At 42.2% G+C, this 26,682-nt stretch overlaps 3 protein-coding genes across 9 annotated transcripts; 1 reads left to right on the top strand and 2 right to left on the bottom strand.

Moving 5' to 3' along the window:
• The first annotated feature begins 406 nt into the window (after positions 1-406).
• Positions 407-5,953, top strand: LOC119128730 (signal-transducing adaptor protein 1-like). 2 transcript variants are annotated; one of them, XM_037261449.1, is made up of 10 exons: positions 407-1,774; positions 1,857-1,928; positions 2,639-2,755; positions 2,852-2,908; positions 3,772-3,968; positions 4,043-4,174; positions 4,451-4,520; positions 4,929-5,031; positions 5,314-5,457; positions 5,544-5,680. In XM_037261449.1, the coding sequence occupies exons 1-10, from the start codon at positions 1,673-1,675 to the stop codon at positions 5,549-5,551; spliced, it is 1,002 nt and encodes a 333-aa protein (XP_037117344.1). In that variant the 5' UTR covers positions 407-1,672; the 3' UTR covers positions 5,552-5,680. The 2 variants fall into 2 exon arrangements, with proteins under 2 accessions (XP_037117344.1, XP_037117343.1); XM_037261448.1 differs by having other exon boundaries at positions 435-1,774; positions 5,539-5,953.
• Positions 5,954-5,988: 35 nt separating this feature from the next.
• On the bottom strand, positions 5,989-13,584 carry ankrd13d (ankyrin repeat domain 13 family, member D). Of its 2 annotated transcripts, none has more exons than XM_037261432.1 (16): positions 12,765-13,584; positions 12,544-12,679; positions 12,325-12,449; positions 12,034-12,079; positions 11,663-11,806; positions 11,389-11,578; positions 10,925-10,991; positions 10,625-10,706; positions 10,433-10,494; positions 9,973-10,103; positions 9,736-9,893; positions 9,543-9,656; positions 9,129-9,301; positions 8,363-8,442; positions 7,870-8,106; positions 5,989-7,103 (listed from the first exon to the last, which is right to left on the bottom strand). In XM_037261432.1, the coding sequence occupies exons 1-16, from the start codon at positions 12,843-12,845 to the stop codon at positions 7,040-7,042; spliced, it is 1,890 nt and encodes a 629-aa protein (XP_037117327.1). In that variant the 5' UTR covers positions 12,846-13,584; the 3' UTR covers positions 5,989-7,039. The 2 variants fall into 2 exon arrangements, with proteins under 2 accessions (XP_037117327.1, XP_037117328.1); XM_037261433.1 differs by having other exon boundaries at positions 12,544-12,676.
• Positions 13,585-14,109: 525 nt separating this feature from the next.
• kdm2ab (lysine (K)-specific demethylase 2Ab) lies at positions 14,110-25,457 on the bottom strand. Of its 5 annotated transcripts, none has more exons than XM_037261410.1 (23): positions 25,232-25,457; positions 24,821-24,861; positions 22,548-22,686; positions 22,311-22,389; positions 22,182-22,228; positions 21,889-22,067; positions 21,683-21,789; positions 21,449-21,542; positions 20,599-20,752; positions 20,414-20,529; positions 20,144-20,270; positions 19,783-20,057; positions 19,622-19,699; positions 19,216-19,467; positions 18,962-19,090; positions 18,780-18,866; positions 18,468-18,692; positions 18,339-18,368; positions 17,280-18,256; positions 17,040-17,203; positions 16,089-16,235; positions 15,379-15,594; positions 14,110-15,282 (listed from the first exon to the last, which is right to left on the bottom strand). In XM_037261410.1, exons 2-23 carry the CDS (start codon positions 24,854-24,856, stop codon positions 15,101-15,103), a joined length of 3,840 nt encoding a protein of 1,279 aa, XP_037117305.1. In that variant the 5' UTR covers positions 24,857-24,861; positions 25,232-25,457; the 3' UTR covers positions 14,110-15,100. The 5 variants fall into 5 exon arrangements, with proteins under 5 accessions (XP_037117305.1, XP_037117306.1, XP_037117304.1 ...); XM_037261411.1 differs by having other exon boundaries at positions 18,468-18,689; positions 25,244-25,457; XM_037261409.1 differs by having other exon boundaries at positions 24,821-24,863; positions 25,263-25,457.
• Between the last annotated feature and the right edge of the window lie 1,225 nt (positions 25,458-26,682).

The raw sequence follows: 26,682 nt of genomic DNA, 5'->3' as shown, positions 1-26,682 counted from the left end.
CTTAAAGTGTGCATGGAAATACAATAAATGCGCCAAAGTGGTACAATGGTTGAGTTCAAATATAACCTTGTTTGCAGATTCGATTACTCATGCCTGGCACTCTTGCAGGCACTTGCCCAGCTCATTAATAATTCAGCAGTTTCAAACCAGAAATACTACGGTAGTAACTGTACTAGTAAAACGCGATGGGTTCCGTGTTGCCATTTCGAGCATGAAAAATAAAAATAAAAAATTGTGGCACGCAAAACCCATTGCCAATAGACTACTGACGATTCCAGTGACAGCCTATTTTTATTGGGATTCCCCCCCCCCCTCAAAACGTATACTTCACTGGCATCACATTTAAATAACAATGTAACATATCAATGTAACAAAGACATCTGCAAAAAATATTGATACAATAAGACAACCAAAATATTAGCCTACTGGAAAGGCCTATAATATTGGTGACCTTACTCATAATCGTAGATATACAAACTGGAGCGTCAGATGCTTTCTTCCATACTAAAGTGAATACAATAACACTGTAGCAAGCACTTTAAAATCTATTTTCACTCTTTTACAAGTAACATTGTTTCCAGTAGCATGTTTCATTTTACATGGGTTTTATGGTACCCAGGGAAATGTTTATCATACTGTTTTTAGTCATTTGGTTTTAGCCATTACTACCTGATAAGTAAATTATTTCAACACTTGTACTGTATTTGCTAAGCATATAATCAACATTTAGCAAAGTCCCCTACTAATTCACTACTAATTTCACTCTCCATTCAATTTTCTACTGTAGCACTGCTGTCAGTACTATTGGCTGTTGTTGAACATAGTATTTGGTGTTGCTGTGAAAAAGGTTGGAAGTTTTGATTTAAAAAGAAAATAATGCTCATTTTCATCTCGGCTTTTCCTCTTCACTCCACTGGGATAACTACGCTTCATTTTCCTCACAGTTGCGCCAACATGTTTGCTTTTTTCTGATTCAAGTCTGCACATGAGCAGTAAGAACATGGAAAACCTCAGAGCATGAGAAGAGGAGCAGCAACAACAATTATATTGGATTAACAATTATGACGTGTTTTATAAGGCTATAACAAAAATAATTGCTTTAAATTCAAGAGAATATAACATTTATCAATTTCATGATATGTTTTGGGAGCCCATGAAAATTATGGGGCCTTAGGTAATTGGCTGTGTTAGGTAAGTATGCCCGTTTATACCAATGATTTAAAATGCAGTTGATACTGGATTCGATTTTAATATGCATGCATTTTAGTCTGGGTGTGAAATCTCACAGGTACATATCTGTCATGAAAAACAAACACTTGTTCAATAGTTAACCTGCCTTATATTTGAAGGCTTTGCATGGAATCTGATAATGTTGCATACATGGTAAGAGTTTTTACAGTATATTGGGGGTGTTAAACTGTATTGACAAATGACTACTTCCTCATTGGTAAATCACCACAGTGCTTCCTCATTCTCGCCAGTATGACCCCATGATAACTGAGCGAAAAGGAGAGTGACTAAGCTCGAGTGTATCATTATTGTCAGGAGCAGCACAAGGTAAACACAGAGACTAAGCTATGCGGAGGCTTTAAAGACTTTCTGGACTCCAGTTCGGCCAACTTGGATTAAATCAGGAATTTGGAAGCTCAGAGGACCCATAAGGCTCGAAATCATGTCTGTGCCCTCCAGAGAGGTCCACAAGCGGAGGGCCCACATCACAGCTCTGCCTCTCTACTACACAGGGCACCTGCTCAAGAAACACTCCTACGAGACGGTGAGGGCAAATGATAAGAACTGATTTGGGAATAGGAATGTAGCGTGAAGCTCAGCCATCCTAATGTCATTATCATCTTCAGGATTTCAAGAAGTACTTCGCAGAGCTGCGTGGAGACACCTTGTTTCTGTACAAAGACGATAAGCAGGATACAGTGAGGCCACCTCTTGCATTTGCTTTATTTATGATTGGCTAAAATCATCATTCAACAAGCATAACTAGAGAGATTTAAATACGGATACACTGTGCTGAATAATAATGATAGCAACTAGAGTGGAAGGTAGGCTGGAATTACTCTCTATCCACTATCCACTGTATCATAGCTGTAAAAAATTCAAATTAATTGTAGTGGCAAATAAATCTTACTTTTTTTAGGAGCTGTGGGAATTGGTGAAAACAAATGCTTTTAAAACCGATTAGGGGAAAAATGATACAGATTTTGGGTCCAGTGAAAGGAACAAATCCTGTTATTCATAAATATTAAGTAGACACCTATTTTTTTGCTTTACTGGGCCACGTAAAATTATGTGGCAATCTGTATCTGACACAAAGTGATTTGGTTGTCGTCATTCTGTAAAATACACACGGCATAATAGTATTATAATGTATTATTTAGTCGATATTTGTTAGAGAAGAGTCACCCGCTGACATATAACTGGTACGTTGTATTTGTGCGACAGCAGTGACGTAATTAACTGTGCCCTCTAGTAGTGTTTCAACGCTATGTTCATAACTACACAATCCATTGTATATAAAAATGAGACTTTAGTGATTATTGATTTGGCAATGTGTAGAAGATTCCCAGTCATAATCCAATAATTGACAGTCAATTAACATTACTTCATGATGTCCTTCCTCTGTCAGTATACAGAGAAGCTGAATCTGCTGCAGCTGAGGTCCATGCAGTTAGCATCCCCATATCAGAGGAAGATACCCACCATCTTCATCATCATGATGCATACAGAGGAGGTCCACTTGAAGGTATTGGTATCCAGTCCAAAAACCAGGCCGTAATGCAATAACTACAATTTATTTGAGGGGAGTGATGGTCTTTTTTTTTGGTGGGGGGGGGTGCAGATGGACAACCCTGACACAGGAGAAGAGTGGCGGGCTTATATCATGACTATGGTCAAAGTGAGTTAAAACACGCACGCACACACGCACGCACGCACACACGCACGTACGCAAACACACTCTAATAACAGGTAAGCATTTGAATAACTCAGCAAGCCATACACAATTTATGAAAACAATTGGGCATTTTTGAAAAGCACAAGAGAAACAAGTTGCTGTATTGTATATTATTAATGGACATGGTACAATATGTAATCAAACCACTGTTCATAATTTCACATTATGGGCACTTAGTTAGGATACAGTAGCTACGTAGTGTAGATGGACAGATGGACATCCGTCCATAAAAAGATAAGAAGACACAAAAAAAAGAGAAAGAAACAAAAAAAATACACAGTGGGAATTTTGGAGTTCTTTTTTATTGACATATTCAGGGTCGGCATGCAAGGGACAAACCCACAGTATACCCAACCAGGAAGGATTCTTACATCAGGTCAACAATTAACTAACCCATTTAAACACAAACTTGCTTTGAGCGATGGACTTTCTTTCCCTGATATCTAAAAAGAAAAAAAAAACAGCACAGACCAGCATGGTTTCATTGCATTTGTTTTTCAACAAGACCAACAGCAAAAGCAAAACATCACAGCCAAGATTAGAACAGCTTAACCCTTCATTCACTGATAAACCCGCTTTAGGAGCCAAGCCTCATCCACCCAGCTGGGTCAGCAACTCAGCATGTTGATGGGGCCCTCTCAGGAGCTGGTGATCGTTGATGACCCAATGGTTTTGCTGGTGTCACCAGGACAAATACATGTTGGTCCTGCTGGGTGGCTGTGGCTTAGTTGGTAGCATTGTAGAGTGACAAAACGTTCGTCCATCTATCCAGTTAGATGTAAAAGTAATTCTATGTTACGCTGTAGAAAGAGATTCCTAGCCAGCTGCAACTCCTGCCCGGCCAAAGGTTGCTGCTTGAAGATGCTCTGGCTCAGGAGAAGATAAGAATTTCCCAAGTGGAGAAACCCCCGCTTCCTCCTCGACCTGCTCACCTTCTTGGGACCTCCGCATCCGTGCCCCCACAGAAGGACACGCGTGACCACATCAGTCCAGAGATGTTACCGTGACTATGATTTGTTTGTTTCTGTTGTTTTTATTTTTTATCCAGCCATTAAATCTATTCTCCCATTTTTTCAGGTGTTTCTTCAATGTAACCCGACAGGAAGCTGAGAATATGTTGAGGCAGAACCCGGAGTTTGGAGACATCATCCTCCGCCCATCCGTCATGGCCAACAACTATGCCCTCACTCTCAGACATGTCACAGCCAAGTACGTTACTGAATATTATTAATAATTACTTTATTGTCTGAGATGATATCCGAAAATGGCAAGTGTATTCAAAGGGTACGCTAAGAGTATCATAATAGACAGAGAAAATGTTTTATTAAAGTATTTGAGGCACTATATTTGTAAGGGACAACAAATATAAACATATATAAGTACCGTATATAAAAATACTAGTATTGTTCTGAAGTTTAGTTTCTTATCTTTTTAGTGAACAATTTTGAATGTGCATTGCAGTCATGATAACTTGTTTTGTTTTAGGGGGCCTGTCATGAAGAACTATAGGCTGATCTACACCAAGTCTGGATTTATCATCCAATTAGAAACAGCAGTATGTTTTTCCAGCTCTCATAGCATTATACTTATAAATGCAACCACAGCTTGAGTGAGTTTAGCAAATATGAAAACTCATCAAGCACTTTATTAGGTACATTCACACAAACAGACTTGCATCAAAGATTTCTGATAAATTCTACCTTTACACAGAGATAATCAAATTCAAATATGAAAGATCACATTTGTTTTGTGACTACACAGCAACCACCAAGAGCAGTAATATTTTTTTCCCCTTCATAGAAAAGGTCATCAAAATATCAGAAACAGCTCTGAGAATGCAATCACTGTAAACTTCACCCACAATAACCGGATTACAAGAACGTTGTTATATTCGGACATTGTCGACACAGCATTGTGGTCAATGAGATTTTTGATGTGCATCACACAGTCAGTTTCCTTTCAGGTGACAGTCTCCTCCCTGCAGGAGGTATTGGAATATTTTCTAGAGAAGACAGAATACAGGCTTCATCCTTACACACCGGGGGGTATCTACGAAACTCGCATCGGTGAGTACTGCATGGGATTGGTGACCGTCTTAAGATATTGGAATGACTGAAATCCTTTCACATAAATGTGCTAATATAATATTCGCAAATGTGTTTCACTTGTATGAGTGTGCAAATTACATACAAGAGAAAAATGTCTATCACTAGTGAATGTGAACAAAGAAAAACAGGAGCATAAAAAAACGATTTGAGTGGTGCGTATGTGAGAGCATGCGAAAATAAGAATTCTGCAGCATTTCAGTAAGGTGTGAGAGGTCATCCTTAATTGTCCCATACTTACAGCGGTAACACATCCCGAGTGCGTCACTCCCTCAACACAGACAAATGTACCCAAGGCACAAGTGGCGCCAGCGATGCTGATGTGTTCACAGAACAAGCCTGGGGAAGGGGAATATGTGGTCCCAAATGAGCACAACTTGAATAAAGGTGCAACTAAAAATGCGACAAAGTTTTAACATAAATGTGTTGTGTTAAAATGAACTGAAAGTTTGCATTGCTTTCAAATAGTTCAGCTGGATGAAGTGCGTCAAGTTGTACGATTGCGGCAGAACTACACGAAGAGCGAGCGCACCAAGTATACCCTCACTGGCACTCACTTGCCATTTATCATGCAAAGTAGATCCGTTTGGGATATTTAGGGTATTGTTTCAGTTTTTGTGACTGTATTCTTTTCTTGAGAATATTTTGCATTGTTTAAGGACTACCGAAGGACACCGCAATGAAATCTCCCTTTATTACCACAGCTATGATTTTGTGGGTTTGAGATTGTAAACACAATAATTCACTGCCATGTTATTAAAAGGAGTTTTGTACAGTATGTCACTTCATCCAGATGACACAGGCTAACTCTTTAACATTTAGCAGCCTACAGTTTATGTGTATTTGGCATTGGTCAGAATACATATTAGTAATGGTGACAGATTCCTATGTGCAAATGAGTAAATAAACCATTCCCAAGATCTTTTTTTTTAATATTTCATTTTTCCACACAAACATGAGCAAGTCAACAAATGTTTCAAAGGTTCTCTTTGTATATGCTGTTTTATTATGGTTTTCTTGATCAGTACCATGGATCATTATACTGTAGGTTTAAAGAATTAAGACCATTCATCGTTCTTTAAAGACAGCAAGACTCAGCGAAATATAGAATTATAATTTTAAAAAAACTCCCTTTCTTTTCCTTTGACATTGCTGTCAATCAGAGTATTAATTTGCACATTGTGGGCCCTATTTAGCTAAACTGAGGCCCATGCGCTCGGTTCGGTGTAAAAATGGGCGTAACTTCATTTTCATGCCAGTGCAAGTCTTGTCTAGCGTATTTGGGGCTGTGCTGCGCTCATCTGGGTGTGCTGACGGATAAAGCAGCTTCGCCGCTGACTCACCTGCTAATTTGGTGACAGAAAGTAGTCTGCGCTTAGCTTAAAAAGTAGATGCATCTTCATTTTTGTTTAGTTCGGCGTATTCGTGAATTTGGTAGACGCACCATGCCTCTCTGGATGTTTCTGCCTCACCCACCAGCGCAGCTTCTAATTCGGTAAAAAAAGGCTGAGATAAATTCAATCTAAATTCGAGCCTAAAAAAAGCAGGTCTGCTTGTTACTGCAATGTCAGGCACGGCAGACTCGGATTTGCACTTCGACCGTGCTAATTTTGATACAATAGAGGGACATGGCAGGATTTGCAGTGAAAAGTCTACTTCCGTCCCACAAAGGCACAAAAGGCCCTCGGTACACCCAATTCTACCAGCGTAAGGTCTAGCGAAATACCAAAAGAAAGAAAACTCCACCCATGTGCAGTGAGACTGCGCTCTGCACTAGACTTGCGCCCGGAACGAAAACAGGGCCCTTTGTGTCACTCACTCTTGTTCACACTTTTTAGGGACAGTAATCAGGTAAAGGAATAAATAATACATCTGGAATAACTTACTATCTCTGGGTTTAAAAATAAAACCAGAATAAATTAGGAGTTTGCGTCCCCCAATGAAGACCTGCCTCTGCATTAAAATGATACTACTTTTCAGTGAGTGATAGTTGCAGGATCCTCTCGAGCTCCTCTTCTTCCTCTTTACGCTTCCTGAGAAATGAGAACAAATCATCCTACTCAATAAAAGGATGTAGATTTGATAATGGTCTACCATGACATCTAAATGGGGGCAGGTTAAGGTGTTGATCACAATTCTAGATTTAGATTACAGTAATTCCTAGTTGTTTGAGAGGGACAGGAACAGAACCCTGCTTCAAATAGCGAAAATAACAAAGGTTTTAGAACTGCAGAGAGTGGACATCTTAGTCCCTCAAGCAAGATCGGCACTCCAGCATACAATGATTCCTTGGGATATAAAACTTCAGTTTTATCAAGATATGACATTGTGTGGCGACTGTGGCTCTGGCAGTAGAGCTGTTCAGAAACCGAAGGGTCGGCGAACCCAGCTCTGACCGAGTCACGTGTCCTTGGGAAAGACACTTTACACACCTTGCCTGAGGGACTACTGACGAAAAAAAGCCCTCTGCCTAATTCTGGTGCATCTACAGAAATGTTCATTGATGTACACTGTCCCTGTCAAATAAACAAAATGAAAAATAAATACATAGTTTAGATTTTTTTGCTTTGACTTGCAAGCAAAAAAATTGAGACCTGGGGGGGAGTGAACTTAACTCAGTTCACCGCTGTTTAGCAGATAGTAAACAATTATTAAAAATTATTATAAAAGAATTCAAGCTTTCAGCTGAAGTTTCTACAAAAAGATAATTACGTGTTTTGTAGTTAGAAATACCACATAACTTTGTTTTAGCAATGTGTTGATATCTCTATCTAAAAGCTGATAAACGAAGACCCTCACCTGTCTATCTCCTCTTGCTCACGGCACGACAGCTCCATGGCAATGCGCAACTGCTCATCGAAGCTGCTCGCTCCACCAAAGGGTCCCGATAACGGCGGCTCGGTCGCTGTATTGTAAGAGAGAGGGTAATTGGGGGCGGGGTTCAATGGGGAGTCTGTTGGAGGCTGGCTGGGGTCCTCCGCATCATCTACTCCTTCTCTGCTAGCCAACGAGATGGACAAAGACTCTTGAATGGCCCTGTCCAAAAACATAGGAATAGGAAGGAAAGACAGAAAGATATCACTGCTGGGCCTCAGTAGAGGATGACTGGGAGTAGTCGCTGCCCCCCGAGTGGGTTGAAAGGAAGCGCTAATCACAGACTTCTATTCACAGATGCCTAATTATCTTACTTAATTACATGTGAGAGCCTTTCTTCTACCAAATCAGGCAGATACCATCATGATTTTGAAGGATGGACTTCCACGTTGGATAGCCTGACAAAATGTCAGCTCACCTCTCCAGCTGAGTATCTTCCTCATAAAGGGGTGACTGAGGTCGTGGACGACTGTTGGTCAGAGCCTCCCAGATGGTTACCTAAAAAAAAAAAATCATCCATCCATCCATCCATTTTCTGAACCGCTTAGTCCCCACGGGGGTCGCGGGAGTGCTGGAGCCTATCCCAGCCGTCATCAGGCAGTAGGCGGAGGACACCCTGAACCGGTTGCCAGCCAATCGCAGGGCAAAAAATCATATCATGCTATATTGGTACCTCTACCTACGAACTTAATTGGTCCTGCAATCGGGTTTGTAAGTAGAAACGTTTGTAAGTAGAAGCAACGTACTCCCTGCAATGTGCTCACGTACTCGTCGTTACTTTCTGGTGCAATTAATGAGTTTTCCAACTGTGTGAGTGGTCATTAAACGCACCTCGTGCAGAACGCAAGTGAGAATTTAGAAAAATACAAGAAAAGAGAAGGAACCTAGCTTCGCTGGAGCGTCGGTTCGGAAGTCGAAAATTGGTTCGTAAGTAGATGCCAAATAATCACGAGGCTCCAGTTCGTATCTCGAAAGGTTTGTAAGTATAGGCGTTCGTAAGTAGAGCTACCACTGTATTCTAAGCTTTCCAGTTAACTATAGCCAACTCATATTAATTTTGAGCACTATTAAAGCCATAACTGATTCCAATGATTGTTCAAACGATCAAAATTGTTGTACTCGTTTACGTGATAGGATGGCGCTATGAAAAGGAAAGAGCCGAGTGATTGAGGTTGTGTTCTAACCTGGTCGCTCTCCGTGCCAGCGTCCAAAAGGCTCTGCTGGATGGCGAATTGCAGCAGGTTGTCATCCTCGTCTCTCATCGGCTCGCTGCGCCCTGGTCCGAGGGTTGTGTAGTCTGCCGGGGGCTCAAACACCGAGGGGTCCACCTCGCAGTGGAAGGGAGCGGCCGACTGCCCTGTGATGACGGTTTACAACAAATTAGAGATGACTACTACAGGTGACTATCATTGCTAATAACTTGCTAAATATAGTTTAAATGTAATTTTGTAAAGATGGCTGGACTACATGACAAAAGATGTGATTGGCTGACAACCGGTTCAGGGTGTCCCCCGCCTACTGCCCGACGACTGCTGGGATAGGCTTCAGGCTTGTGTGGCTGCGTTACGCAGATCAAAATTGTGTGAATTCATAGTTACCTGCTTCTTCTGAGCTCTCCGGTTTGTGAACCGTCACTGAGCTCACAGGCTCGTCACAGCCGCACAAGTTACTGAAGGTCACTCTGGCATTCAGCACGTGAAACAGCGGAATCTCTGAAGAGCAGAGGCAATTCAATCAGAAAAGCAAATGAGGTAAATGATGACCAGCTCTATAATGTGACTTTGCTCTCACCTATTTTGACTGGAAAACCTGGAGGCAAGCGTAAGGTGATGAAGTCACGCAGCTTAGCAAAGTGAGCATTGGAGATGGCCATGAGGTCAATGATGGGCGTCACCTGTTCGGCCAACGACAGCGGGTGGGTCTCACTCAACCACAGATTTGCCTTGAACCTGGAGACAACCAAGGCAGAACAAATGTTGAGGTCTAGCATGCTTGCTCTTATCTTTTTTATAATGGTTCAGTCAGTACCTCTGCACTTTGCTGGTGAGCTCGATGGGACGTCCAATGTCCCGGCCATTGAGGTTGAACTCTGGATTGAAGTATTCTTCAGCCGTGATGGCTGTGGGATTATGTGGACTGGCGCACTGGGACACATTACTCTATATAAACACGAGAGAGACGCTGATATGTGAACTTATTCGCCAGACAAGTACTGTCTCCTCACAGAAAGGTGCCACGTTGTCGGCGAGCTTTTGTTGGTTCTATATAACAATACAAAAGGATTCGATCTTAATACAAGACACTTGTCAAGAGGTGCAAAATCAAATGTTGTATTGGATCACAAGGTAAAATTTGACATGTTCACTATAATAGAGAGACAGAGAGAAAATAAGTTTCTTCATTCCCTCTCAGGGACTAATAAAGTGTTATTCTCGTCAAAGAGGCGGCATGGAGTGTAGGTGGGACCATTTGATTCAGTGGTGCTTACCCCATTGTGAGCGGTGTGCTGTTCAGCTATTCCCAGGAAGGACTGCAGAGGAGTTTTGGAGCCTGAATGGGACATATTGAAAAAAGCATATTGCATAAAGTCAAAGGGGGCATATAATGTGTGTTACATTTTAAGGTTCTGTGGATGGAGATTGTATTTTTGGTCTGTCATGAAATTGCTCTATGACCTCACCTTTGCTCCGGGATTTATCCTGGTCTGATAAATGCTCTGTTCTTGACCGAGTTACCAGCTCCACATTGGTTGCACTGTAAACCTGAGTACCATCACCATGTGTTATTTCTAAATAAAAATAATATCTTAAGTACACCAGAGAGTCTAACCTAACACAGTATATTGATTGTATACAGTTGAACACAAACAACACAAAATGGGTTCATTCGGTCGTATTTTCAAAAATACATTACAGTATACGGATTACAAAAAAAATACTGCTCTGAGTTCTCTATCAAATAATGAAGTCATAAGTCTCACCTTGGCTTCATATCCACTGACCATTTCACTCTTCTCAGAACGCCAGCCCCATATGCCAGACTTGTTCCTAAAAAGAAAATGCACTTTCCCATTTTATGTATGCCTCGGTTTAAAAACAACTCAAGTTGTGCTAAAAATATTCAGTTGAAAATTTAACTATTTATATATATTCAATACATACATATATATACAAACGGTTTCAGATGGATCTCTGTGTCATCTATCTATGCTTGCAGAACCTATTGGTAATGTTCATAACGCATTGCTGTACACTAAAAAGTAGTTGTATCCCTCCGTGGCTAAACACAGAAATGAGTTGTATGTAGGTATCCAATCACAAACGATAGATGTCTAATAGAAGATCAAAAATCATTTTATTTTGGTCAGACAATACTATCGACTGTATGCCGTTTCATCATTTGACTTGAGGTAGGGTTTTATTTTTGACAGAGCAAGCACCTTACCGCTCAAAGGCAATGTTGCGCGTGTTGAGGTGCGTGGAGACGATGGGCGATGTGAGTCTCTGCGCAGTGTTCTCTTGCGATGGCTGCATGGCGGCCAGCAGGGACGGCGCATCGCGTGGAGACAAGACGAGCGGCTCCGTGTACACCACCTGCTTGTCATGGTCCACCTCCATGACTACCGCCCCATTGTCTACAGAAGAGGACGGATGGCAGCGAAGCACAAAGGGCTTAGTCTGACAAAATTTTGGTTGCGGTCAAACTTTTCCATACAAACCTCCACCCTTAAAAATGTAGCTCCGTCGTCCTTTCAGCCAGGTCATGTGTTCAAAACCCAGGAGGGTTGTGTCTACGCGGAGACACGAGCCACTCTTCCACACCCGATACACGTCACTGGGGCAGACCTTGGACACCAAAGGCACTGAGGGGGAGAATTGGTAGAAGTTATATTTGAACAAAGACAGGAAATGTGATATAAACAATGCCCCTGGAATTTATTATTTCTATCTCCATTATTTCCTAAGGGGAAACAATCCAACTGAATCAAAAGCTTATTATGCTCAAACTTTGAGATTCCACAAATAGTGAGGGCCAGCTGGCTTCATAGAGGCCTTAGTACCGAAAAGAATGATGAATAAAAACAGTCACCCCAACTGGTAAACTCCCACTTCATCTCCACATAGAAGTCACGCGCCTGCAACAGATAAAGACAAAAACAGAAAGACTTGGTGATGACCACATTTTATTGAGCCACTGCGTGTATTTCATATCAGAAAAAAATCTCAAGGCATCCAAAAATGTCACTTAAAAGTAGACATACAAGTAAAATGCAACTTAATGTTCAGGCATCATGCTTGAATCAATCGTGGGGGGGGGGGGGAACAAACAGAAATTGCAGCGCCAATGAGATGAAGCATTTATTGGTTCTCTTTTTGTTACCTGTCTAAGTTTACTCAGAAGCTCCGGAATTCCGGCCAGCCGCTCAGTCGCCCGCTTGAAGTCTCTGTATTGAAGCACCAGTTGAACCAGCTCAGGATCTCCAGTGCTCACAGCCTCCTGCAAAACTGAACCCCAAACACATGACTGGTCATCTGTGATGCTTTGTTGAACCCTGCCAGCCCTCAAGAAGCAAACGGGCAGCCACAACAGAGCACCCACTTGTCCAGCCTTGTGCGTTGCAGTGTGTTGGGTCTGCTGTGTATCTGAGCAGCACTCGGGTGGACTCCAAGTGGCCCAGGGACACAGCGAGCTCCAGTGGGGTGCGCCCCCTCGGATCCACTCGTTCCAAATCCTGCTGCGGTAGCGCGCACACACGCAACAAGCAGCTTCAGCGCAATGCAGTGCGACACGGAAGGGAAAAAGATGCCAAACAAACCTACCTCTGCTTTTTGCATCGCCTGGTCGAGCTCCTGATACTGATTGTTCCACACCAGGAAATGCAATGGAAACTCTTGGGCCATCTTTGTCCCGCGATTGACCGTCCAATTAACAATGGTGGGGACTTGCGATGGGACTTAACGACTTCTGGGGGCTAGCTAGTTGGTTAGTTAACAGGCTAGCTCTAGCAAAGCAGCAGCAAAATACAGTACATAACCAACCCAAAGACAAAAGGGCCGGGGGGAAGAAGCTTCACTGGTAAAACCTGTCGCAAATCAAATATATCCGCGTTGCTGCCGCGAGGATGTCAATGAAACTGTCGTGTGTGTTTTTTTAAATTAGTGGGCTGAGTTGTCAACTCAGCCCACTAATTGGATGAAACGGTGAGGAACTAAGGCTAGTGAGCTAGGCTAACGTGGATAACTGTGTCTTGCTCCACCTTTCCATCATGAAGGAAAACCACTTAAGGCACCTTACATCCATGTGCGTTCGTTATCTTCCCTTAAGTGAGTGGAATCCGATCGACGTAAAAGCTTGCCACCCACATCTCTGATGTATTCGCAGTACTTTCTTCAAATATTCGGCCTTTCTTCGAGTTGGACATCCACAACTCCTCCGGTGTCGGTGACAGCAGCTGACGGCTACGCTCAGCACTTGTCCAATTGAAATCCAAGCGCATCACCTGTAAAGTCTGCGGAATGTGCGTGATGACTTTTTTTTTCTTAAACAAAAAAGGACGCCTGATGCTAGTTTATTTATCCGTAGAGGCGGTCGTGGCTCTTCCTGGTTGAGGAGGGTGGAGCCGCCCATCAGCTGACAGGCTGCAGGTCACTCAGTTATCGTCAACTGTGGTTCCCAACCTTTTTGGCACACTATGAGTACCTGCTCACTCATATATGGTGAGTCTACAAAACCAGAACGTAAAACGACTTCAAAAAAAATTTCTCCATAATTTTAACATTTAATTCTTGGCCATTCACTCTCCCTCTCTCGCAACAAATGAAACAAAAAAAATGAGAATCAAAGTTAAGAAGAGCGCTCCTCCATAAAACTAAAACTAAAAGTTTTTTTTTTTTTTTTTTTTGACGAAGTCCCCTTTAAAAAGAATTTTGAACCCTAAATGTCATGAACTTAAGAATAATATTCAGATCTACAATAGCAGCTTTGTTTTCATTTCATTTGAGACTTAATGAGTCACTTGAGCTGACTGTGGTTGAGCTGTTGTGGTTTTGTTGCGGCTGTGCCACAGGTTACTGATCTTGTAAATAAATTGTTAAATGTTTTGACATACCCCTGGTTGGGAAACAGTGACCTACAATAATTTTGTCATTTTCACATATTACATGCGGGGCGGAAAAACTCAGTACTCACTGAGAATCATTGTTTTTATTTTTCTTGAAAAATACATAAACGAAGTAAAAAAAAATCTGAAAATAATTATAATGCTACAAGGATCCCCGTTTTGAACACCTAATAGAGGGAAAACATTTACACAAAAGTATATATATATATATATATATTCATTTGCAGACATGAGGCTACAAAAGCAGTCTCTGCCAGGAGTTTGTATCAGGTTAAAGTTACTTGTTGGGTGCAACGAAAGACAATCCTATCCCATCCCCATTTATGCCGCCCTCCCTCAAATAAACAAGTTATACATTTCTACAATGAACTGTGTCTTGATATTCTGTGAGAAAATTTAATTCCAGAAAAATATATCAGAGGTGGGGAGAAAGGGTATACATACCTACATTTCTCTAAACAATCTCTGTACAAAAAACAAAGTGTTTGGAAATAATAGCACCTGATGTCGAATGGTGGTCGAAAATCCACCACTGATGTGACACCTGCTCCTTGGCTTGTTATTGGAAACCGCCCCCCACCCCCCGACCGCTCATGGGGTAGGGTCTAGTTGCCGTATTGATTAGACTCATAATTCTCTTGTTCATGCATACTTGCCAAATCAACAAATTTACAACTTAGAGATTCTATTTCAGAGTTTGGCTTTAGTTTAAACGAATATCAAGCAACAGTTGCTGTGCATGAAGCAAAAAGGTGTCACCAAAATGGAAGCAAAAAGTGACAGACCCAACCAAAAGGAGCTGAAATGTAAAGGGGATATGTAGTCTAAAACAGCTAACCATGACCTATTTTCTCCCCGCCGCTCAAACGGTAAGATAAAACCAAAAATAAGGACTCCTGAGTCTCTTTAGGTACACTGTCCTTTTCCTCAACAGCAGACGAGGGAGTAAGCACTCTTGGTGAGGTCACTCCTGCATTGCTGTGGTACATGTGTACTTGAATGTCCTCGCTCTGCTGCGACACTTAAAACCGAGCTTTAGGATATCCTTTGGATCAGTTTTTCATCTGACAGGCAGTAGAGCGTATTGACTGATAGCTCTGAGATAAAGGACTCGCACGCTTTGCGGGAGACGCCTTTACAGCCTCGCAAGTCGAGTAGTGATATGCAAGACAGGCGGCGGAGATACGTCAAACACGTATCTGTGAGTTTACTGCTCCCTGAAACACAAACAGATGCACAAGTCATCAGTACAACTGGGGGAATAAGACCATGTATCGGTGTTCTGCATTCTAAAACATCCGTCCGTCTCTTACCTCCTAAGTTGAGCTCTGTTAGTGTGTTCCGGGTGGACGAACCCACCGCAGTCAGCAGGTTGATGGAGTGGTCTGTGAGATTGTTGCAGTGAGAAAGGTCCAGTTTGGTCAAGTGGGGCATGTGGCGGATCACCAGGCGCAGGGTAGAGTCACTAATGTCCAAGCCGGCAAGTCGCAAACACTGCATGGTCCTCAACTGACTGCGGTTGTCACAACCTAGAACATCACCAGAAAGGAAATTCACTGGTTGGAATGCTTCATAGTCACAAAACATCTTGCAAGCAAAGCAAATATAATGTCACTTATAGAGGCTGAATATGAATATGCAAACATCACTATGACATAGTACTCATTTGTCTTTTGGGGACATGCCCTTGTGAGCGCTCTCAGTCGCCATGACTCCAGCCCCAGTGTTAGCATCATCTGCATGCTCCTTGCAAGTGATTTCCTTTTTTTAGTTGGGTATTTGACTCCTATCCTGCTCAATAAATGGCTGAGAGTGTAGTGGCGACTGTCGCTCTCATTTTTCTTTTCACATTACTCAGCAGCATGTCTGAAACTTGTTCTAAATCCATTTTTTTACTCTCAACACAGTCAAAGCATTAAAAATGGGGGGAGGGGCGACAAACAAAAAAGAATATTAATAAGCTGGTCTCCTCAAAGGTCAAGATACTATTGTATTAAAGACAAAAAAAAAAAAAAAAAAACACCTGGGGGAGTGACCAAGTCTCTGATCTGAGCATCTTTAACCCCATCTGCATACCGCACGTCCAGAGTGCGGAGGAGAGGACAAGCAGAGGAACAGAGTGCTGAAATGGACGTCCAGGAACAACCTGCCAACATCAGATCCTTCAGCCCTGAAAAACAAGACTGCTGATTTAATTTTCCTTTATCATGTAACAAGAACACATGTAGATGATCATTAGACACTCATTCTGATTGATTTTAGTATCAGAGAGGTCAGAAGTAGATATTCAAGGCTAGACTATTGTAACGCACTCCTCATCGGGATCCCTAGCAAGAGCCTCCAGAGGCTTCAGTACATCCAAAACAGCGCTGCTAGGATCCTGATGAGGGTGCGGAAAAGTGACCACATCACACCCATCCTCCGTTCTCTGCACTGGCTCCCCATCAAATTCCGAATTGATTATAAGATCGCCCTCCTCACTCACCATTGTATCCTCGAACATGCTCCCCCATACCTCAAAGAACTCCTTGCCCCAAAACCTGCCACCCGAAGCCTCCGCTCATCCAATTCACACCTTCTCCACGTTCCGAAAACCAAGCTGCGCACCATGGGCGACCGGGCCTTCTGCCATACAGCCCCTACACTGTGGAACTCCCTCCCCGACCACCTAAGAGCACCCCAATCCACTGATTCTTTCAAAACCGGACTTAAAACTCACCTCTTTACCTTAGCATTTCCGTAATTTCTCTCATATCCTGGTTGTCGTCTAGTTGTTGTCCTTGTTTTGTTTTCTTGTTTTTGCCATGTAGCACTTTGAGATTCCTCCGAATATAACGTGCGTTATAAATATAATTTATTATTATTATTATTATTATTATATTAACGTACTGATGACACTGATTCCTTCCACTTTTTTGCTGCTGTCTGAATGCCATGTTGCTACATGATGAATGGATTATATCAAAGAGATCACCTGGAAGGCGGCCAACAAGCCAACCGAGTTGTTTTTTCGAGATGTTGGTCCAGGAAAGATCTAGTGAAGCAGGCTGTCTCTTTATGATTCCCGTCAGGGCTTGAGGTGTGATGGTGCGTTTGATGCTCAGGTCAATCTGCGCCCAAAGTCGCTTGTCAAGGCACCTGCACATGAGCGGACATAATGGAGTATGGCTACATTAGCAACAAGCATAAGTGAAATCAAATGTCAAACACTTACCATTTGTACCAGTTCTTGCAGACCGCCATACACACACAAAGATCTGCTCGACTTAAGTAGCGGAAGACGGAGACCCACACTTCCCTCTCGCAGTCTGGCCTACTCCCACCACCTGCCCTGTCAGCTTCACTACCTCCATCTTGCAAGGCAGACAAAGGGATGCGATGGTGCAGAAGCTCAGAGGAGCAAGAGGAGGAGGCACCGTTGCTCAGCTTAGCCGCACTGCTCTGCTTTTTTCGTTTGGTGATTTCGTTCCCTCCTGTTTGGTGGGATGTACGTGCGTGGCCACCGCGATTGATTGCTGGCACCTGACTGCTGGAATGTTTATTAGGGTTTCTGATAGGTGGCCTGATGAGGGTTTTGTTGGGGTTGGGTTTTGCCGCAGGGACAAATTGAGGTGTGATTGCCTCTAGTTTGGGAACAATTGCTGAAGGTTCCTGCTTGTCATTGGTGGGCCTTTGGAGTGTCACTTTAATAAACGAGCCATTGGCGCCCTGCTCCATCTCATCGCCATCATCCTCTCCACCATTTTGGTTGGTGTCTCGCCGCTCTTCCTCTTCTCGATCTTTGGCTGCTTGTCCTCCTGAACTTGACAGTGGCTGGTTCTCTTTATTGCCTGCTTGCTTGCCATTTTGCACTCGCTCCCCTTCTTCGTCATCGTCAGAGCTGCTGCTGTTAGTGCTGCTGCTGCTACTACTGTCTTCACTCTCCACTTCCAGCCCCTGATGGTACCTACTGCCTGTCATTCCTCTTCCTGCTCCTCCTCCACGCAGCCTCACCCCTCTCCCCCGCCCTCTGCAAGGCTCTACCTTGGGTTCAATGGCCAGACTGGGAATAGACTGTAGCTGGAGGGACCCAGTCACTCTGGAAGAGCTTCCGTGAGGGTAGGAGGTGCCCCGACCTCTTCCCTGAGATAGTGCATTTGCTGGAGAGCGCAGGCGCGACTGTAACCTGGCACGCTCCATAACTTGTTTTTGCTACAAATGAGAGGGAATACTTTTTCAACACACATCATGGCTTTACAAAAACATTTCTTGCAGAAGTATGTGTTCAACTTACTGCAAGAATTTTGCTGCGCTCTAGTTTTATCTGCAATTTAAAAGAAAAAAAGACAGCATTACTCTCACATTACATGGCACAATAATCAAATTTAAATGCAGCAATTTTTACGCTATAACGATTGCTTACCCTTTTCTTGAGTCGCAGCTCCAGTAGACTTGCTCTTTTACGGCTCCGTCGATGCTGCAGTAGCAATTTCTGAGAGGGTGGCGGGGCTGTGGGCCGAGCAGTGGGTCGTGATGTGGCTTTGCCCCGTCGGCCCCGTACGCCAATACCTTCCCGATAGGCAAGTTTTGATGGAGGCAAGGACGTTGAACTCTCTGATTCTTCACTTTCCCCCTCACTGGAAGACTGCTATTTCAAGAAAAAAAAATCGCATCATTGTAAAGAAAATATTGTGGGTTATTGGTTAGAAAAAAATAAAATAAAATGAGTACATACATCCGACTCGGAGCCTTTGCTGTTATAACACCGAGGACATTCCCAAAGGCTTGGCAAATCTGTATTAATTTTACCCTCACCAGGATCCTAACAAAATAAAGACATTGAGAGATGTAAGCAGCCAAAAAAAAAAAAAAGAAAAACAGTTTCTACGTGATTCCCTTTTTTTAAAACAAGCTCACCTTCATGCAACGCCGATGGGTTATCCGTGAACAAACAGAGCACTCCATGAGCGTGTGAGTGCTTGGGTGAGATTCCTCTGCTTCCCCTTCTTCACAAATTGCGCATCTGGCTGTATTTGGCAAAGCAGGCTAGAGAGACAAAAAATGTTTGGTTCAAGCGCATGCACATTTTGACCCCAGACAACAACAACAAATTAAATTTTTATTTTTATTTCAATAAAAAAAAATCCCAGGCCCCTCATAGAGAAACTTACCATGAGACACTGTCTCATGACGCAGCCCTTCTTCATTCTTCCAGGCCCGCCAAACTTCCTCATGTCAAGACAGAACTGGCAGTCACCACACTCTTTCCTGCTGCACCCGGCGCAAGTCTTGCACCGCACTCGCCGGCGCCTCAAAGCAGAAATGCGCGATCGTTTATGGCCCAACGATTTGTGGAGCGGAGGAGCCAAGCGGGAACGGTAAAGCGGCGCTGGTGGAGGTTCTGGTGGTTGGTACCATGATGGCTATATAAAAGAAAGCCAAAGAACTGAGTAATTGAAATTGGTTAAAAAAAAATTGCAATGGCACATTATTGCATTTAAGTTGCTTGTGCATCATATTGCCTGGCCGGTATTGAGATTATTTTGTATAACTCAGTAATCAATACATTCTACTCACTCTTTTGGGCCACTTGACAATGGGTTCTCCAGTGTAAGACAGCTTGGGGATATCCATAGCATGCTCTTTCAGAACAGCCTACACAGGAACAAGAGGGGACAAACAATAAATCTCCTCTGGTTGTGTATTATCGTTATCAAGGACCTTAGTTGAATACCAACCCTCATGTCTTCTAATAATGCTTCAGGATTGCCAATTCCAGAAGGGACACATTTTTTGCTCGCAGGCAATTCCTCCAGCTTCCCCACAAGGTTCCACAGCCCCTCAAGCTCAAAGGGTGTTATAATATGCCGCGGTCTGATGACTGGATTCTTTTCTTCCGTTAGGACTTCTTCGTCTTCGGATTCCTTCAACTTTATCTCTACATCACCGTCGATGCTATTGGAGGCACCGTTACCTGTGTTGTTATGGATCCCAAGGTCTGCTCGCGTCAGGCCTGTATAGAGACAGTTCTGCCTTTAAGCAACAAATTGAGATGGTTGCAGAGCAGCAAGGTTAAATGTTTCTGTAAGGAGTCCTAACCTATGCCGAGCGAGTATTTTTGGAACTCGGGGGTGAGGTGGGAAATGTTGGTCAGGCAGTAGAGGTACCTCTCCAGGACATACCAGCACATCTCGTAGTAAAAGGGATAGCGAAACTTGGCTGGGACCTAAAAGGAACACACCAAATTTATTAAGAAAAATATCTATCATGCAACAAGTGGAAAGCCCAACCAGGATTAAAAAAAAATAAATAGACCTGCACTGATACCTAAAGAGTGATGGCCTAAGAGCTACAGATCACGTGGCTCACCCGAGTACGATCTTCAATGCTGTAGATGTTGAGCTGCATGGGAATATTGAAGCTGTGAAGGAAATTGCCCCCAAACACCAGGGTGTCCTCAGGTGTGTACACAGCATGGATCCACCCTGCAATGATGGTGATTAGCATTTTTACACTGCAATACAGAGTCAGTCTGTCATCTATTGGTGACAGACCTGAGGGAATCATGAAGGTGTTGCCCTGCTTGAGCTCTATCCTCTGGCAGTCGTGACACTTGTCTCCCAAGAAGATATCTCCCTGCTTTCCTGACAAAACCCAGTTCTCATACATCTCCAGATTCTGGGGGCTGGGTGGAATCAACCAGAACACCTGCAGGAGACACAGGTGAGGGAGGGTGAGGGTTTCAGAACAAGCCAGTGTAAAGCACTGCCTTGGCATGGCAAAAAGACATGCACTAATTGGGAAGGGATATCAAATATCTTTCAAATCGACCATTATACCATTTATCCCACCGATAAATCCCAAAAATAATTTTGCATATTAATTATTACCAAGACAAATGGGCACAAGGTGAAGGCATTCTTTTCATTCACTTAGGGTCACCATCTTCAGTGTATTATCTGTGAATTTAAATGCGTTCACCGAGTGAATGACACGCACGTCAGCAAAAGTGTGCAGGTGGCTGTTGTTAGCTCAGGGTAGCGCGTTGAGTGCCTGCGTGTCAGTTGTGGTCACAGCATCTTGTGTATGAATGTATTTCTTTCTTTTGTTACACTTTATTCAATGGAGCAATTAAAAGAGCATTAGCAACAGCAGCTATTTTTCAATCCTTGGGAGAATATTTCAAGACATTCTAATTAGCGGTGACAGTTTTAAATTAGCCTTGTGTTGTGGATGTGTCATTGCAGTGGGCACATTGCACATCATCTTCTTCTCTTAAATGTCTGCAATAACAGTAGTTTGTGTCGAAAAATGATACATGCGAAGCTTTGAGGCAGAGATTTTCTTTCGACTTTGTTTTGTGATAGAGTTATTTGATTAACTGTTTCAGCTGTAGGCACTAACCTTTCCTCCTCGGAGTATGTGATACCAGACTGAAGTGCCGCCAAAGTCGATATGGAAATCTGTGAAGCAGCCCTGCACACTCATTAGACAGTACCTATGACAGGCGAGAAAGGGATCAAAATGCTTGTTAAAAAAAATAAATAAAAAAAATAAACAAGGTGCGAACTTTGCTAATGTTGTAAGACTAAATCCAAGCTACTGTGTGTTTTGTTCTGATGTCTTGGATCAACTTACTTCTGTACTTTGGGATAGTGCATGTCAATGATGGCGTTGGTAGAGTCCCTCTGTCTCTCCTTGAGATGGCGAGGCCACATGTTGTCCACCCAGTCAATCAGGTCCACCTGAAACAACCAAGCATTAGTATGAAACATTGTCTCTGTAAGTGTGCGTCCCGTATGCACTTTTAAAACCATGTGGCAGAAAAGCTGGTGTCTTCTTACTGAAGCCGGTCTTTGGACCAGATTCTCCAATCTGGTGTGGCTAAACTCCAAGCTGATAACATTATAAAGTTTCTCTCTTTCAGATGGCGGCGTCTCGTAGTAGCGCCGCCACTGTGCCATTGACATCTCGATTCCCTTCTGGGTGTTCACATCCATCACGTCAACGATGCGCCGACTGCCTGTGATCAAATAAACGGGACTTCAGTTTAGTACAAAGACAAGTCAGATTGGGTGTATTGTATATTTTGAACTCTATATTCAGCGGAAAATATTTAGTGACGGAGAATGCTTACCAACAAACACCTTCACATCACTCACGCTAAAATCAGAGTCTGGCATTCTGCAAGCGTAAATGAAGCACTTTTTAATCCACATGGAAATAATTAACATTTGCTAAAATGTGACGGAATGAAGAAACTAACTGTATTCCAAGGCCTTCATCTTTCTCAAAGATGATGGGATCCCTCAAACCTTCTCGTTGGATGTATTCAAACGTGAGATCTTTAGAACAATATAAGCAAACAACATCCCAGTTAGGCATGAAAATCATAATAATTGTATAAAATAATGGCACTTTACCTGCTAAATGTTTTAAATAACGCTAATGCAAATAATCTTTGACTCAAATTTATCTAAAGATGTAAACATTGTGAACTCACCTTTCCCTTCCATATGTTTGACCAATTCAGAGCCAAACCTGCTACACTGTAATTTTTCATCCAGGTCGAACATACGTCTCCCTTCGATTTCATCGTCAGAGATTCCGTCATCCTGGTACCGCCGCCGTGTACCAGTACGCTGGTGACAAAAAAGGTATGACTTAACATCTAAATCGCATAAAACACACGCACATGTTCAATAAATGCTTTTCCAATTTCAAAAACACAATTGTGTAGATGATCAATATTGGACAAAATAATTGGAATTAGGATTTTTACCCATAATCGAGCAGCCCTACGCTTTGCAAGTTAACATGGGAAGCTTCTTGATTAGTTTGTCCCCATGTTACAAGACCAAGACTGTGATGTAATGTTGTTTTTTATTATTATGCCATAAAAGGTACTTAATGCTCTAAGTCACCATTTTGGGCTGGTCAAAAAAATCAAATAAAAACTAGAGTCTTTAAAAAAAAAAAAATATTATAATAACTGACAGAAATTACATGTTACATTTAAAATACAAACTATGGTTAGAGCAAATATGTTTTGGGGTTCATCTTTGTTAATTTAATACACAAGCTTTCAAAATCTGTGGAGTATTTAGGTAGTTCTTGTATTTGATCAGTTGATGGTTCTTCATCTGCTATGTGGAAGTTCAAACTCGATTTTAGGTAGATCTGATTGGCAGACATTTTGCAGTTGTTCCAAATTTGGTGATCGCCTGTGATGTCAATTTGCCAATCGATCATCCTCAAAATAAGACATTAAAGCAAACAATCTTGTTCACTCCAGGGAAGTTTTACACTGCCATGGTTCATCATTATTTTTGGTGGATTGAATGTTTAGCAGCGTTTTGGGGAGAATTTTTAGGGTTTAATTGTTTTTTCCCCTACATTTCAATATGCACCTTAACTTTAATTTGGGGTATTTGTGGGTGAATGGCAGGTAATTGACAGTAAATAAGTTTTAACTAGATTGGACAGAGTGGTCCATATTCCAATCAGATTGGTGATACATTTGTATCTAAACTCGCTGATCAGCTCCGAAATTCTGATCGTGCAGAGCCTAGTTATGCCATTTTTAAATAATTATATATTTTGCATGTAGTTTTTAATTACACAATGCATAGAATGACCTTTTATCAACCTTGTACCAAACAATTCTCAGAAAATAATGCTAGAAACGAAAATTTAAATGTGGTGAAACAAAGCTAAGAACACACTAAAACTCATTTTGAGAAATGAAATGAAAACTGACACTAATGAAAAAGGCCAAATTAGTGACCCCAGAATTCCTGCATTTATTATTGCTTGTTTAGCCTTAATATTGACACTATGAAAATACTTTGTCATTAGGACAAAGATTGGCATACAAGTTGGTAGCCTTAAACCTATTTCCCCATGAAGCATGAGTGCACCAGAACTGGTGTTGATATTTGGACAGCGAGAAAAATATAAAACAATGACTTTTTGGGATGTTGCCAGAAACAGAAGGATAAATTGCATTAGAACACCATTCTAGTTCATGAGGGTCCCAAACAATACAGCACGACAATAGAGAAGGGGTTAATCTTCCACACATTGCCCCTCCTCAAATGCCCCCCTCCTTGCCATTCTCCACATGTAACACTGTTTGGCTAGACAGATGGATCAGGCTCCGAAAAAAAACGCTATCAGATATCCCCACCCCCACTCCGTTCTTTATGTAAGTCAACTGTATTGCTATTAAATCAAATTGTGGGCTTCAAAGCTGTACACAAATAAAAGTGTATTATAGGTTCGAAAATGGCACATGTTTAATTGGTACATTATTTCAGTGTTTGCTATATTTGATCAGGTTACACTCCGACATGTTGTCGGAAATAAAGTGTTAATAGTGAAGAGCGATATCAATAACGCTGATGTAGATGCTTGGATTTAAAATCTCCCAAATGGCAATCTACTCCAATATAAGTAACGATTCTGGAATCAGAAAAGAATCGGATAGTCCAGGGTGTGAAGCAGATCACAGCAACACCGTCAAGTCAAGACAATGAACTTGACCCTCTCTTGAACCTAGAGTCGTTCAGACACGTTCATTGCTCCAGTTTTACGACCCACGCCAAACCAACTAACAACAGACCACCGCCGCAGTGTCATGTGGCCCAACACACGAAACAAATTATATTAATCCCATTTTAAACGCAATCCTAAACTTGTTAATAACCATCACGAATTGCAATCAGCTGCTTTTGGCGACACAAGACAAGAGTCAGGAAGACGCACTTTACTTACCAGGCGTTTGCTGTATCGTGTATGAGTATCCTCCATAGTCTCTAAACGACAGGAAAAGTCTCATGAGAAGCGTGAAGGCAAAAAATAATTAACTACAAATCCCGTGTTCTGCAATGTTTTTGCGCTGTTTTGACACTTGGGTTCTTCTCGGTGGGGAAGCTAGCTACACATCAAAGCTAGCATTAGCCAGCCCTGTTGTTTAAGCCAGGAAGCTAAGGCGAGCATCTCGTCTAAAACAATTATTCAAAAAGAAATCGCGTCCATTAATATAGGCGAGTGTCGACTAAAGGTGGGTATTTAAAGAGGGAAATTCCTGTGTTTAAGTGGTGGTAATTACACGGCGCTACCTCTGTCTTTGAAAGTGATCGCAAGCTACCTAGCCGACGTTAGCATCAGCAGTTGTGAGCGTTCCAAGGATTTTACCTCTACGTTGAAACACCGTTAAGTCGCAGCAGCCGGGGTGACGCTTCACAAGATGAGCAAGAAAAGCTTCTCCGATAAGTTTGCCCACATGTTACGAGGCCGAAACACTGGTGTATTGTTGTGTTTATTAATATGCCATAAAGTTAGACGGATTCGACGCTACGAGCCGCCATTTTCAGCTGGTCAAACAACACACATACGCACGAACCTAGCATGGAAAAAAAAAAAAAAAAAAAATTTACCACACCCCCTACTTACCACAGTGTTTCCATAAATTTGCGTAGAAGCCCTCTCATTGGACATAGCCTGTGCTATTTAAGTAAGATTAGAATACGTTAACATACAAGCGTGTTTGATTTACATATGGGTTTGCGCCGTTCAGTAGCGCGGCGTCAATAATTTTTACTACGTATATATTTTTATTAAATCAGAAGCAAGTAAATTTCACCAGAGTAATGTAGATTATTTTTTCTGCGCTGATTCCAAATCTGCCCTCTTTTATCCTCTATCACAGTAGCTTTTCATATAAAATAATGATAATAAAATAATAATAATAATATGCATCCATCATTTATCTGAATTGAGGGTCGCGGGCACGTTGGAGCCTGTCCCAGCTGACTTCGGGCAGTAGGTGGAGTACACCCTGAACTGGCCAGCCAGGTAGGTTTTCATTAAAAAATAAAAATAAAAAAATAAAAAAAGCAATTAAAGATAATAATTATTATAATAATTAATCATAACAATGGGTACACTTTGAACTGGTCTGTAGCCAGGTAGATTTTCATAAAAAAATCAATTTGGAGTAGTCAATAGGCCGATCATGAATGTCTTTGGAACGTGGGAGGAACCACGCAGGCACGGGGAGAACATGCAAACTCCTCACAAGAAAGTTGGAGCCGGAATCAAACCTACAACCTCTGCACTGTGAGGCGGACATGATAACGAGTGCTTCACTGTGCCGCCCTCACTTGAGAATAATATAATATTCCATTACAGGGGTAATTTTGAATGCCTAAAATTACGTCATTATATATTTGTATGGTTTCAAAGTCACGAAGGCCAACAAAGGAAACAAAACAATAAAATAAAAATAAACATCCACGACGTGGCCGCAGAGGGATAGCACCCCGTTTAAATGGGTTAGTGTTGGTACAAATCGAGCGCACCATTCACTAAGCTCCGCCCCTTCATCCTGACAGCCGGGCGATGTTCTCTTCTCGCATGTTGTTGGAACATTGATAAAGACAAGGAAGATGAAGTATTTATGTAATACTGGCAGAGTGATGCAACGCCGCATCGATTTGGGCCAGGAAAACCAAGAGAATAACCTTTCAAAATTCTTGATATATTAAAAACAAAAAGTCCGCCGAAGAAAGGACACGTACACCAGCTGGTACAACGCACAGCTATCGTTTATTACGTAACACGCTTTTCTGGGT

The sequence above is a fragment of the Syngnathus acus genome, chromosome 10, assembly GCF_901709675.1.
Source record: "Syngnathus acus chromosome 10, fSynAcu1.2, whole genome shotgun sequence".
NCBI lineage: Eukaryota > Metazoa > Chordata > Actinopteri > Syngnathiformes > Syngnathidae > Syngnathus > Syngnathus acus.
The sequence above is the reverse complement of the archived record's forward strand: the minus strand, read 5'-3'. Positions and strand labels throughout refer to the sequence as shown.

Bases quoted from the DNA above. Each gene is read 5' to 3' on its own strand.
- LOC119128730 (XM_037261448.1), top strand. From the start codon at position 1,673: ATGTCTGTGCCCTCCAGAGAGGTCCACAAGCGGAGGGCCCACATCACA. The intron at 1,775-1,856 runs GTGAGGGCAAAT...TATCATCTTCAG, and splicing joins AGAAACACTCCTACGAGACG to GATTTCAAGAAGTACTTCGC. The intron at 3,969-4,042 runs GTGACTATGATT...CCATTTTTTCAG, and splicing joins ATCAGTCCAGAGATGTTACC to GTGTTTCTTCAATGTAACCC.
- ankrd13d (XM_037261432.1), bottom strand. From the start codon at position 12,845: ATGGCCCAAGAGTTTCCATTGCATTTCCTGGTGTGGAACAATCAGTAT. The intron at 12,450-12,543 runs GTGGGTGCTCTG...TTTGGGGTTCAG, and splicing joins CAACGCACAAGGCTGGACAA to TTTTGCAGGAGGCTGTGAGC. The intron at 10,707-10,924 runs GTGAGACTTATG...GATGGTACTCAG, and splicing joins TCAGTGGATATGAAGCCAAG to GTTTACAGTGCAACCAATGT.
- kdm2ab (XM_037261410.1), bottom strand. From the start codon at position 24,856: ATGGAGGATACTCATACACGATACAGCAAACGCCTG. The intron at 22,068-22,181 runs GTAAGCATTCTC...ATTTGATCACAG, and splicing joins TGATGTGAAGGTGTTTGTTG to GCAGTCGGCGCATCGTTGAC. The intron at 19,468-19,621 runs GTGAGTAGAATG...TCTTTTATATAG, and splicing joins TTGTCAAGTGGCCCAAAAGA to CCATCATGGTACCAACCACC.